Genomic DNA, 13476 nt, shown 5'->3' on the forward strand with positions numbered 1-13476 from the left:
CATATCAAGGACATGACACAGTCCGTTTTTCGGCGCCAAAGCGCCTGCCTCAGGGGTCACAAACAACTTCTCTGAGAATAAGCTGATTGGCTTGAATAAATCCTTTATGTATACACGTGGTTATAAAAACAAGTTAATCCACAGAGAGAACAAAGAAACAGCCAACCGATCAGCAAGCAACACTTTGACAGGAAAACTGCTTTCACATGCCTAACCCACAAACTGTATACCAATTTTTCTAGCACTTACCCTTTCCTGGAGGAGATTCTGTTACAGTTGCATTCACAGGAGGAGATGTACAGCTTTGCTGAAGTTCATCTTCTCTGAAGGAAAAAGGAGTAACAGGAAGAGTCATTACTATTACTATAAGCTGCATTTAGTGCAGCTCTGTGTTCAGTAACCTCACAGACCACTACATCTAGCATAGTGCCCACAATATGATGAGTAGAAATTGTATGGAAATATGAGTTGAAACAGAAAAGTCTTAGGACTGTGGGACTTCTGCTCACATCTACAACATTTTTATTTCAAGGTTGACACACATTCCTGTCTCCTTATACCTTAAGGTCTTTAGCCTTCATACTCACTGGTAATAAAGTAATCAAATACTTGCAGGTTAACCCAACATAGAAAGCAAGTACCACAGGGGATGGGATAAAATATACAAGAAAAAAATGTGTAAATTCAGAATTATACAGAAATACATAACCAATGCCAAGTTCTCTTAAAATACCACTGAATTAATGTTATAAAAGCTGTCATGTGTCAGAAGCAATAGACCCCCCCTCCCCTCAATCCCCCCCCCCCCCCCCTTGAATGTCCACATTCCTCTTCAGGGATCGGGGATGTTACATTGACCCAGTCCATCAATAACTTAAGGTCTACTGCAACTGACTTTCTCAGATTGACGAATGCAAGTTGTACAGAACATGGCAATTAAGATCATTACCAATTCCCACAAATATGATCATGTTACTCCTCTACTGCACCAGAATACTGGTTGCAGATTGAACACCGAATTACATACAAGATCTTAGTCCCTGCTCATAAAGTCCATCAGTCAGAACAACCAGAATATCTCTCTCATATCTGACCCTTTACACTCCTGTACGATTCCTTTAATCATCACAACACTGCTTAATAGTCCATGCCTTCCACCATATCCGACCGGACACTATCTGTGATCAAATTTACAGAATGATGGCCCCCACTCTGTGGAATTCTCTCCATCATTAAGATCAGAGCTCTTTCACACTACATTCAAAACAGACTTAAAACACATCTTTATTCTGTGATGTTTTTCCTACCCAAGTAGAGCAACAGCTGTTTTGGCTTCCCCCCGGCCCTGGAATCCATGGCACCAACCACCAGTGATCTAGTTTAGTGTAATATATATTACTTTTCTCCCCTTGCCTATTATTTGTAGTTTATTTATTAAATTTGTATCCCACATTATCCCACCTCTTTGCAGGCTCAATGTAGCTTACAATTCATCGTGGATACTGGAAATAGAAGAATATACATTTGGTTTTACAGAAAGCTTTGGGTACATGATGGTAAAATACATGATAGTGTTAGAGCAAAGACATTAAAGAGCATAAAGAACATTTCTGGATATCTTAAAGAATGAACAGTTACATGTGTTGATCTTTGTGGTATATATTCTGTCGAAGAGATAAGTTTTCAGCAGTTTGCGGAAGTTGGTCATTTCATAGACCGTTTTCAGGTTGCATGGCAGCACGTTCCAGAACTGTGTGCTTGTATAGGAGAAGGTTGATGCATGCATTAATTTGTATTTCAAGCCTTTACACATGGGAGGATGAAGATTGAGGAATGTGCGAGAGGATATTTTCGCGTTTCTGGGTGGTAATTCTATTAGGTCTGACATGTAGGCTGGGGCGTCACCATGGATAATTTTCTATTTTTATAATTGTAAACCGCTTACATAGTGCTCTACAGCACTCCAAAACTTGAAACGATTTAAATTTAGTTCATTTTTTTTAAAATGGTTAAGTACAAATGCTACCTTTTTCACCTTAACCTATCGATTCCCTTTCCTTGAATCCTGCCAAACCAGTCCAGATAGTCAGGTTGTGCCCGCCTCCATCTGCCCCCAGCAGGTGGAGGCAGAGAAAAATTGCTAACTAGCCTGAGCTTCTAGTATAACCAGAGATACAACAGGGCTGACCAGACAGTAATATACTGAAAAAGCTTAAGTTCACAATAAACCATCTAGCCAAAACAATTAAAAATAGACAGGGTTTTTTTTTTGCGTGTTTGAGTGGATCTTCTCTGTGTCCTCCAGATCCAAGGATCCTAGTGTAGACTGGACCTCAGATTTCCAGTATCCATAACCTTCACATTGACACCCCCCCACCCCAGGCCCACAACACCCCTGGGATAGCCAGAGAATACATTTTCTGAATTATATTTCCAACCTGTCTTGGCTTCTAGTGTAGGTTCTACAGGGCCGTGCCAACCCAGTAAGTGGGGTAAGCACCGCAGGGGAGTGCCTGCCTTCAAGGGCGCCACCGTCCAGTTGTATTTAAAAATAAAAAAAATAATAAACCCTACCGCATGCGCTGCTGCCTCGCTCACAGATGTGGAGCACATTGCGAGTCGCCTCCTCTCCCTCTGCAAGGTCTGTCCTCCCTCTCAGTCTGAGACATCCCGCCTTGCCGGAAACAGGAAGCTGCGTCAGAGGTGAGCGGGCCCAAGGAGGAGGTTAGATCAGATTGAGACCAGGTGGTTGGATAAAACTGGAGAAGACGAAGTGAGCCTATCTAGTCCACTGGAAGAGCTGAAGCCAGAAGGCGGAGTTTGCCGCGGTTGTGTAGTACACCCAAAACAGCAGCAAAAGGTCATTAAAAAGAAGGGACTGCCTATACGTGATCCATCTGTAACAAGTCTAAAGCAGTGTCTTAAAAGGTGGATTTTTTTAAAAAAAACTTATTGGACAACTTTTTTATTTATTTGAAAGTTTCCCTTATCTAGATATAAATATCATTAAATAAAAATTTAATCTCTCTAAAACCGCTTAAAAAATTATTGTAGCCGGTAGCAGAAGTAGTTATAAACTCTGTATTGTGTGCTCATTTTTATACACTGTTCTCTATACAATACAGATTGCAGTTTCAGTGAGGATATCCTATTTCCTGATGGGTTCATCTTTACTGTTGTTGGGAAGCCTGGTGTTATAAAGATGGAAATATATTAAAATTAAATATATTGAAAGTAAAATTAAACTCTCCTTTCATTGGGGCACATGGAATCATATCTTCATTTGTTTTGTACTAGTTTACCTTTTAGATACACAAATGGATTATTCTGTTTTGTACGTGTTTCGGGGGCAAGTGGTTTATAAGTCAAAATAAAAATAAATAATTTGTTTCATACAGATCTTTTTTGTTTAAACATAACTAAATGGGCTATAAGCCCCTAATGCAGTCCATTGGTTTTTTCATGTGAGGGACTGACATGTGCTTATGTTTCTTCATTCAGGACAAAGTTTAGCATTTTCTTTTTGTTTCATTAATTATTATTACATTTTTAACTTCAAAAAATAGTTAACATCTTTACTATCTCAAATCAAATCCACAATTGGCAAAAACCTCGAAGTATTGAAAATGTATGTTTTTGATAAATGTTTACTTGCTTTTCATGTCACATTTTTATTAATGGGAGAACTACTACTACTAAACATTTCTAGAGCGCTACTAGGGTTACGCAGCGCTGTACAGTTTAACAAAGAAGGACAGTCCCTGCTCAAAGGAGCTTACAATCTAAAGGACGAAATGTCAAGTTGGGGCAGTCTAGATTTCCTGAATATGGTATTGTATGGTGATTAGGTGTTGAAGGCGACATTGAAGAGGTGGACTTTGAGCAAGGATTTGAAGATGGGCAGGGAGGGGGCCTGGCGAATGGGCTCAGGGAGTTTATTCCAAGTATGGGGTGAGGCGAGGCAGAAAGGGCGGAGCCTGGAGTTGGCGGTGGTGGAGAAGGGTACTGAAAGGAGGGATTTGTCTTGAGAGCGGAGGTTACGGGTAGGAACGTAGGGGGAGATGAGGGTAGAGAGGTAGGGAGGGGCTGCAGATCGCGTGCATTTGTAGGTTAGTAGGAGAAGCTTGAACTGTATGCGGTACCTAATCGGAAGACAGTGCAGTGACTTGAGGAGAGGGGTGATATAAGTATATCGGTCAAGGCGGAAGATAAGACGTGCAGCAAGTTCTGAACGGACTGAAGTGGGGACAGATAGCTAAGTGGGAGGCCAGAGGAGTAGGTTGCAGTAGTCAAGGCGAGAGGTGAGAGAGTGGATGAGAGTTCGGGTGGTGTGCTCAGAGAGGAAAGGGCAAATTTTGCTAATGTTGTAGAGGAAGAAGCGACAGGTCTTGGCTATCTGCTGGATATGCGCGGAGGAGAGGGAGGAGTCGAAGATGACTCCAAGGTTGCGGGCAGATGAGACGGGGAGGATGAGGGTGTTATCAACAGATAGAGAGTGGAGGGAGAGGAGAAGTGGGTTTGGGTGGGAAGACAATAAGCTCGGTCTTGGCCATGTTCAGTTTCAGGTGGCGGTTGGACATCCAGGCAGCAATGTTGGATAAGCAGGCCGATACCTTGGCCTGGGTTTCCGCACTGATGTCTGGTGTAGAGAGATAAAGCTGGGTGTTGTTGGCATAAAGATGATATTGGAAACCATGAGATGAGATCAGGGAGCCCAGGGAAGAGGTGTAGATTGAAAAAAAGAAGGGGACCAAGGCCAGATCCCTGAGGAACTCCAACAGAGAGCGGGATGGGGGTGGAGGAAGAACCATGAGAATGTACTGTGAAGGTACGGTGGGAGAGATAAGAGGAGAACCAGGAGAGGACAGAGCCCTGGAACCCAAATGAGGACAGTGTGGCAAGAAGTAAATTGTGTTTGACGTGTCAAAAGCGGCGGATAGGTCGAGGAGGATGAGGATGGAGTAGTGGCCTTTGGATTTGGCAAGGAACAGGTCACTGCAGACTTTAGATAGTGCCGTTTCTGTTGAGTGTAGGGGGCGAAAGCTGGATTGAAGCGGATCGAGGGTGGCATGAGAGGAGAGAAAATCATGGCAACGGCTATAAACGGCACGTTCAAATATCTTGGAGAGGAAGGGTAGGAGGGAAATTGGGCGGTAGTTGGAGGGACAGGTAGGGTCAACTGATGGTTTTTTGAGGAGTGGTGTGACTACAGCATGCTTGAAGGTGTCAGGGACAGTTGCAGTGGAGAGAGAGAGAGAGGTTGAGGATATGACAGATGGGGGTGACAGTAGGAGAGATGGTGTTGAGTAAGTTGGTGGGGATGGGGTCAGAGGAGAGAAGATGGGCGGTTTCCTCTTCGGTGATATCAGGAAAGGAGGAGGAGGAGGCCTGGGATGGTTGGTTGAGGGAGTGGGTTAAAGGGTGAAGAAGAGGAGATTGGTTTGGTGGTGAATTCGAGGTTGATCTTCTGCACCTTGTCACGGAAGTAATCAGCCAGTGATTGAGGAGAGAGGGGAGGGGGTGGGAGCGGAGGGCACTTTGAGGAGGAAGTTAAGGGTGGCGAAGAGACGATGAGGGTTAGAGATGAGGGAATTAGTCAACTGGGTGTAATAGTCCTGTTTGGCGAGGACTGGAAGGAGGATAGCATGAATTTGTAATGAATGACAACCAGTATGGGTGCAAGATTTCCTCCAGAGGCGTTCAGCCAATTGGGCGAGGAGCGAAGGTATCAGGTGCAAGAGGTCAGCCAAGGCTGGGGATTAGTACGCCTTGTGGGACGGGAGATGGATGGTGCAAGGGTGTCCAGTGCAGAGGAGAGAGTGGCATTGTAAGTGGAGACAGCCTTGTCGACAGACTCGGAGGACATAATGGAAGGGAGGAGATTAGAGATACTAGAGGATAAAGATGGGAGGGTCGACAGCCTGGAGATTCCTGGAAGTAGTGGTTAGTGTTGGGCGGGACTGAGGGGGAGGGTGATGAAGTGTGAAGGTGATCAGGTGATGGTCAGAGAGAGGAAGAACTGAGGTGCAGAAATGAGAGGGTGAGCAGGTAGAGGAGAGGACAAGGTCAAGACAGTGGCCAGATTGGTGAGAAGGGGTGGTGGAGCTCAGTTGGAGGTTGAAGGAGGATGTTAGAGTGAGGAACTGAGAAGCATAAGAGTCGGATGGGTCATCAGTGTGTATGTTAAAGTGAGGGATGGGGATGAGGGATGGGGATGAGGGCTCAAGAAAAATGGAGAGCCAGGCATCAAAGTCAGTAAGGAAGGAAGAGAGGGACTTATCAGGGGGGGGCGGTACTGACTGCAACGCTGAGTGGCAGCAGGTAGAATAGATGGATGGCGTGAACTTCAAAGGATGAGAAGCAGTGAGACTGCGGTAGGAGGAGAGGTTGAAAACTGCAGGAGGGCGAAAGTAGTAATCAGACTCCGCCACCGCGGCCAACTGGGCGGGGAGAATGGCATAGGGCCACGACTGAGGCAGAGTCGTCGGGGGTGAGCCAGGTTTCAGTTAGGGCGAGCAGTTGAAGGGAACGGGAGATGAAGAGATCATGGGTGAAGGAAAGTTTGTTGCAGACCGAGCGGGCATTCCACAGGGCACACGAGAAGGGGAGGGGGGGAGGAGGGGAATAGAGATTAGATTGGAGACATCGCGGAAACGTTTGCATGGATGAGACGAGGACAGGTGTGGGGGACCTGGGTTGGGATTGATGTCTCTCGCGGATAGCAGGAGAAGGAGCAAGAGAGTGCGGAGGAGGGTGGGGGAGGTAGGGCGACGAAAGCGACGAAGATGGGATGCGCTTAGGAGGAATGGGGAAGGGTTCATAGCTGGGAGGAGGAGGACAGTAGAGATGGTGTGGTGGTGGGGGATGGGGGTGGGTAGGGTATTACAGTAGTGAGGACATGGATGGGCAGTGAGTTCGTGCGGTATACAGCAGTGGTGGGAGGGGGAATAGATTAGGAAGGGACAGGGCAATGAAGAGAATGTGTAAGGGGGCCATAAGTAGTGACTGAGGTGTTTACGGGTGCATATGTAGTGATGGTAGTTTGACAGGCAGATTGGCAGGTGGGAAGGTAGGTAGAGGGGCTGGCAGGTGGGTAGGTAGGTTGATGTGGGGCAAGCAGGCAGGTAGATGGGCTGGGAGGCAGGTAGGATGAAGGGTGAGCAGTCAGGAGAGTGATGGGCTGGCAAGGAGGCAGGTATGTAGTTGTGCTGGCTAGGAGGCAGGCAGGTTGTTGATGGGCAGACAAGCAGGCAAGTTGGTTGATTGGCTCGCAGGCAGGCAGGACCAGGTGAGTGCGGTGGAGAGCACAGCAGCGGGACTGGAGCAAGCTAGAATAAAATGGAGCAGAAGAGAGCAGAGCAGCAGGATTGGAGCAAGCTGGATCAGGTGGACTGGAACAAGCTGTATTAGGCGGACTAGAACAAGCTGGAGCAGAAGGACTGGAACAAGCAGGGAGAAGCTGGATCAGCAGACTGGAACAAGCTGGAGCAGATGGACTATATCAGGCAGAGAGAAGCTGGATCAGGCAGACTGGAACAAGCTGGGGCCGATGGACTTGGGGTCCGGCGCTTCAGACTGCCTTCGCAATTTGCATGTGTCTCAGCTTTGCCTCTGGTCCCGCCCTCATTTCCTGTTTCCGGAAGGAGAGAAGAGGGAGAACAGAGGAAGGAGATGCCACACGGGGGGGGGGGGGGGGGGGGGGGGCACCAGAGACCCTAGGCACAGCCGTGAGGTTCTAGACTGATTCAAGGAAAGGAAATTAATGGTAAACACAAAATTTCACTTTCCTTCACATCTTGCCAGACCAGTTCAAACAAATTAGGACATATCTAATCTCTCCTAACTCTAGTGGAAGTCAAACCCACCTGGAGAAGAGATCCCCAAATCCTCACTGCTTCTAGCTTGCACATTCTACCAGTGACACATGTAATTAAACTCTAGAATTCGTTGCCAGAGAATGTGGTAAAGGTGGCTAGCTCAGCTGGGTTTAAAAAAAAAAAAAAAAAAAAAAAAGTTTGGATGGCTTCAAGGAAATTTCCATAGACCATTATTAAAATGGACTTGGGGAAAATCCACTTCTTATTTCTAGGATAAGCAGCATAAAATGTATTGTACTTTTTTGGGATCTTGCCAGGTACTTGTGACCTGGATTGGCCACTGTTAGAAACAGGATGCTGGGCTTGATGGACCTTCGGTCTGTCCCAGTATGGCAATACTTATGTAGTTATAACACTTAGTAATGGAGTGTCGGGAAAACCTTACAGCTATCCTGCTGGTCGTATCCAGAGATATCAGGTTATACTCTGCCCAAATTATTTATTTATAACATTTGTATCCCACATTTTCCCACCCATTATCAGGCTCAATGTGGTTTACAAAATACCGTAAAGGCGTACGCCAAATCTGGTAGGGGTAAACAAATATAGATTGAAATAGGGGTCAGGTAAGATTAGGGTATAATGTAAAATAAGGGTCAACGATAATAAGGAATATATAATGTCCAATACGATCTAAGGTTATGTTGTGTTGCAGAGTTGAAGCATTTAAGTAGGGTCAATGGGATAGGCCTTGCAAAACAGGTAAGTCTTTAATGATCTCCTGAAGTTAAGATGGTTGTAAATCGTTTTCACGGTCTTTGGTAGTACATTCCACAGGTGTGTACCTAAATAGGAGAAATTGGATGCATAGGTTGATTTATATTTGAGTCCTATGCAGCTTGAATAGTGGAGGTTCAAATAGGTACGTGATGTACTAGTTCTATTTCTGGTCGGAAGATCTATCAAGTCAACCATGTATCCTGGAGTTTCACCGTAGATAATCTTGTGGACCAAAGAGCAAATTTTGAAGGTAATGCGTTCCTTGATTGGGAGCCAATGCAGTTTTACTCTGAGAGGTTTGGTATTATCGAATCGTGTTTTGCCGAATATCAGCCTGGCAGCTGTGTTTTGGGCTGTCTGGAGTTTCTTCATGAGCTGTTCTTTACATCCCACATATATTCCACTGCAGTAATCTGCATTGCTCAGAACCATTGATTGTGTCAAGTTACGAAATGTTTCCCTCAGGAAGTAAGGTCTTCGATGTTTAAGTTTCCACATAGAATGAAACATCTTCTTTATAAAGGAGTTAACTTGGCTCTCAAGTGCAAGATGGCGATCAATTGTAACACCTAAAATTTTGAGGCCACCAGAAATAGGAACAGAATGATCAGCAGTGTTTAGGGTGGTGGGTTTATAATTATTATGTGGGGAAGAGAGGATAAGACAATGTGTTTTTTTGGTGTTTAGTTTCAGTTGAAATGAGTTTGCCCATGAGTCTATGATGTTCAGACTGCGCATGATATCATTTCAGAAAGGTCATGTCTGAAAGGGATGTAAATGGTGACATCGTCAGCATAAATGAAGGGGTGAAGTCTTTGAATGAATAAGAATTTGGCCAGAGGGGACATTATATTGAAGAGTGTTGGTGATAATGGGGATCCTTGAGGTACTCCGCAATGTGCTTTCCACGGTGGTGAAATGTGCCCTGGTCCAGCAAGCCCAAATCCATTCCAATTACTACTAGTAATCATTTCTATAGAGCTAGTCTATGTACACAGCTCTGTTTACACACACAAAAAAAAGGTATGAGACTAAGCTCTGTTTAGCAGGGGCTACCTATTCAAGACAAACAGGACAAATAAGGAATTAGGGCGTTATTTACCGTGGGAATGATTAAAACATATACAGGTAATGAACAGGGGGTTAAGAGTTAAAAGCAACCTTAAAAAGGTGGGCTTCCAACCTACTTTTGAATACAGAAACAGACTACTACTACTAATCATTTCTATAGTGCTACTAGATGTATACAGCGCTGTACACATTATATGCAGGTACTTTCACTGTCCCTAGAGGGATCATAATTCAAGTGCTTAATGCACTGACTCAGGTAGTGTGTTCCAGGTATACAGTGCCAACAAGATAAAAGGAACGGAGTCTTAAGTTCGCAATAGAGAAGGGTACAGATAAGAGACTTATCAACCGAGTTCCCAAGGAAGGGTGTAGGGAGAGATAAGAAGAGATACTGAGGAGCTACACAATGAATGCACTTTTAAGTCTGCAAGAGGAGTTTAACCTGTATATGGAAACAGATAGGGAGCCAATAGATGGGTTACGAGAGCAGCAACACTGGTGGAAGTCGTGCAGCAGAATTTTAAACAGACTGAAGGGGAGAGAGATGGTTTGGTAGGAAACCTGTGAGAAGCAACTTACATTAATCTAATTAAGGAGAGTGTGAGTAAGGGTTTGGGCAGTGTGCTCAGAAAGAAGAGACTAATTTTGGTGATGTTATAGAGAAAAAACAGATTTTAGCAGTCTGTTGGATAAGTGCAGATAAAGAGAGGAGTCAACGATGACCCTAAGTTTACAAACTGATGAGACATGGAAACAGAGGACACAAGAAGAGGAGAGGTAGGCTTAGGGAGAAAGATAATAAAGTTTGGTCTTAGCTATGTTCAATTTCAGATGGAGGTAGACAAAGGCAGCAATTTCATTTACATTTGTTATATTTGTATCCCACATTTTCCCACCTATTTGCAGATAAACAGGCTGAGACTTGGAAAGGTAGATCTGGGAGTCATCAGCATAAAGATGATACTGAAAGACATGGGAGATCAGAACAGCAAGAGAATAAGAATGCGGGGGGGGGGAGGTCCTAAGATGTACTGAGGTACAACAAATCGTAGTGGAATAGCAGTGCAGGAGAATCCCGAGCATACATTAAAAGTGTAATTGGAGAGGAGAAAAGACAGAACAGAGCCCTGAAATCCAAGCGAAGACAGCGTATCAAGGAGTAGGTGGTGATCTCGCAGGTCAAGGAGGATGAGAATTGAGTAAAGGCCCTTTGATCTGGCCAGGAACAGGTTACTGGAGAACATAAAGAACATAAGCGTTGCCATACTGGGACAGACCGAAGGTCCATCAAGCCCAGTATCCTGTTTCCAGCAGTGGCTAAAGTGAATGCTACATACCTGTAGAAGGTATTCTCCGAGGACAGCAGGCTGATTGTTCTCACTGATGGGTGACGTCCACGGCAGCCCCTCCAATCGGAATCTTCACTAGCAAAGGCCTTTGCTAGCCCTCGCGTGCCCATGCGCACCGCGCATGCGCGACCGTCTTCCCGCCCGAACCGGCTTGTGTTCGTCAGACCTGTATATAGCAAGACAAAGACAAAGGAAGACACAACTCCAAAGGGGAGGCGGGCGGGTATGTGAGAACAATCAGCCTGCTGTCCTCGGAGAATACCTTCTACAGGTATGTAGCATTCGCTTTCTCCGAGGACAAGCAGGCTGCTTGTTCTCACTGATGGGGTATCCCTAGCCCCCAGGCTCACTCAAAACAACAAACATGGTCAATTGGGCCTCGCAACGGCGAGGACATAACTGAGATTGACCTAACAACTTATCCAACTAACTGAGAGTGTAGCCTGGAACAGAATAAACATGGGCCTAGGGGGGTGGAGTTGGATTCTAAACCCCGAACAGATTCTGAAGCACTGACTGCCCGAACCGACTGTCGCGTCGGGTATCCTGCTGCAGGCAGTAATAAGATGTGAATGTGTGGACAGATGACCACGTCGCAGCCTTGCAAATCTCTTCAATAGTGGCTGACTTCAAGTGGGCCACAGACGCTGCCATGGCTCTAACATTATGAGCCGTGACATGACCCTCAAGAGCCAGCCCAGCCTGGGCGTAAGTGAAGGCAATGCAATCTGCTAGCCAATTGGAAATGGTGCGTTTCCCCACAGCCACTCCCCTCCTGTTGGGATCAAAAGAAACAATTGGGCGGACTGTCTGTTGGGCTGTGTCCGCTCCAGATAGAAAGCCAATGCTCTTTTGCAGTCCAATATGTGCAGCTGACGTTCAGCAGGGCAGTAATGCGGACGGGGAAAGAATGTTGGCAAGACAACTGACTGGTTCAGACGGAACTCCGACACTACCTTTGGCAAGAACTTAGGGTGAGTGCAGAGGACTACTCTGTTATGATGAAATTTGGTGTAAGGGGCCTGGGCTACCAGGGCCTGAAGCTCACTGACTCTACGAGCTGAAGTAACTGCCACAAAGAAAATGACCTTCCAGGTCAAGTACTTCAGATGGCAGGAGTTCAGTGACTCAAAAGGAGGTTTCATCAGCTGGGTGAGAACGACATTGAGATCCCATGACACTGTAGGAGGTTTGACGGGGGGCTTTGACAAAAGAAAACCTCTCATGAAGCGAACAACTAAAGGCTGTCCTGAGATCGGCTTACCTTCTACACGGTAATGGTATGCACTGATTGCGCTAAGGTGAACCCTTACAGAGTTGGTCTTGAGACCAGACTCAGACAAGTGCAGAAGGTATTCAAGCAGGGTCTGTGTAGGACAGGAGCGAGGATCTAACGCCTTGCTGTCACATCAGACGGCAAACCTCCTCCATAAAAAGAAGTAACTCCTCTTAGTGGAGTCTTTTCTGAAAGCAAGCAAGACACGTGAGACACCCTCCGACAGACCCAAAGAGGCAACGTCTACGCTCTCAACATCCAGGCCGTGAGAGCCAGAGACTGGAGGTTGGGATGCAGAAGCGCCCCTTCGTCCTGTGTGATGAGGGTCGGAAAACACTCCAATCTCCACGGTTCTTCGGAGGACAACTCCAGAAGGAGAGGGAACCAGATCTGACGTGGCCAAAAAGGAGCAATCAGAATCATGGTGCCTCGGTCTTGCTTGAGTTTCAACAAAGTCTTCCCCACCAGAGGTATGGGAGGATAAGCATACAGCAGGCCTTCCCCCCAATCCAGGAGGAAGGCATCCGATGCCAGTCGGCCGTGAGCCTGAAGTCCGGAACAGAACTGAGGGACCTTGTGGTTGGCTCGAGATGCAAAGAGATCTACCAAGGGGGTGCCCCACACCTGGAAGATCCGGCGCACTACTCTGGAGTTGAGTGACCACTTGTGAGGTTGCATAATACTGCTCAACCTGTTGGCCAGACTGTTGTTTACGCCTGCCAGATATGTGGCTTGGAGCAACATGCCATAACGGCGAGCCCACAGCCACATGCTGACGGCTTCCTGACACAGGGGGTGAGATCCAGTGCCCCCCTGCTTGTTGATGTAATACATGGCAACCTGGTTGTCTGTTTGAATTTAGATAATTTGGTGGGACAGCCGATCTCTGAAAGCCTTCAGAGCGTTCCACACCGCTCGTAACTCCAGGAGATTGATCTGCAGATCGCATTCCTGGAGGGACCAGCTTCCCTGGGTGTAAAGCCCATCGACATGAGCTCCCCACCCCAGGAGAGACGCATCCGTAGTCAGCACTTTTTGTGGCTGAGGAATTTGGAAAGGGCGTCCCAGAGTCAAATTGGACCAAATCGTCCACCAATACAGGGATTTGAGAAAACTCGTGGACAGGTGGATCCCCAGCAGCTTGAAACCACTGGGAAGCTAGGGTCCATTGAGCAGATCACAT

General features: G+C 46.2%; 1 protein-coding gene across 1 annotated transcript in view; it reads right to left on the reverse strand.

Annotated features, from left to right (window-relative positions):
* The window catches only part of POM121 (POM121 transmembrane nucleoporin), a 303987-nt gene that overhangs the window by 127309 nt on the left and 163202 nt on the right, over positions 1–13476 (reverse strand). Inside the window, 1 exon segment of the mRNA XM_030186032.1 lies at positions 250–323. Coding sequence (XP_030041892.1) covers positions 250–323 — 74 coding nt within the window.

Source organism: Microcaecilia unicolor, chromosome 13 (assembly GCF_901765095.1).
Source record: "Microcaecilia unicolor chromosome 13, aMicUni1.1, whole genome shotgun sequence".
NCBI classification, from domain to species: domain Eukaryota; kingdom Metazoa; phylum Chordata; class Amphibia; order Gymnophiona; family Siphonopidae; genus Microcaecilia; species Microcaecilia unicolor.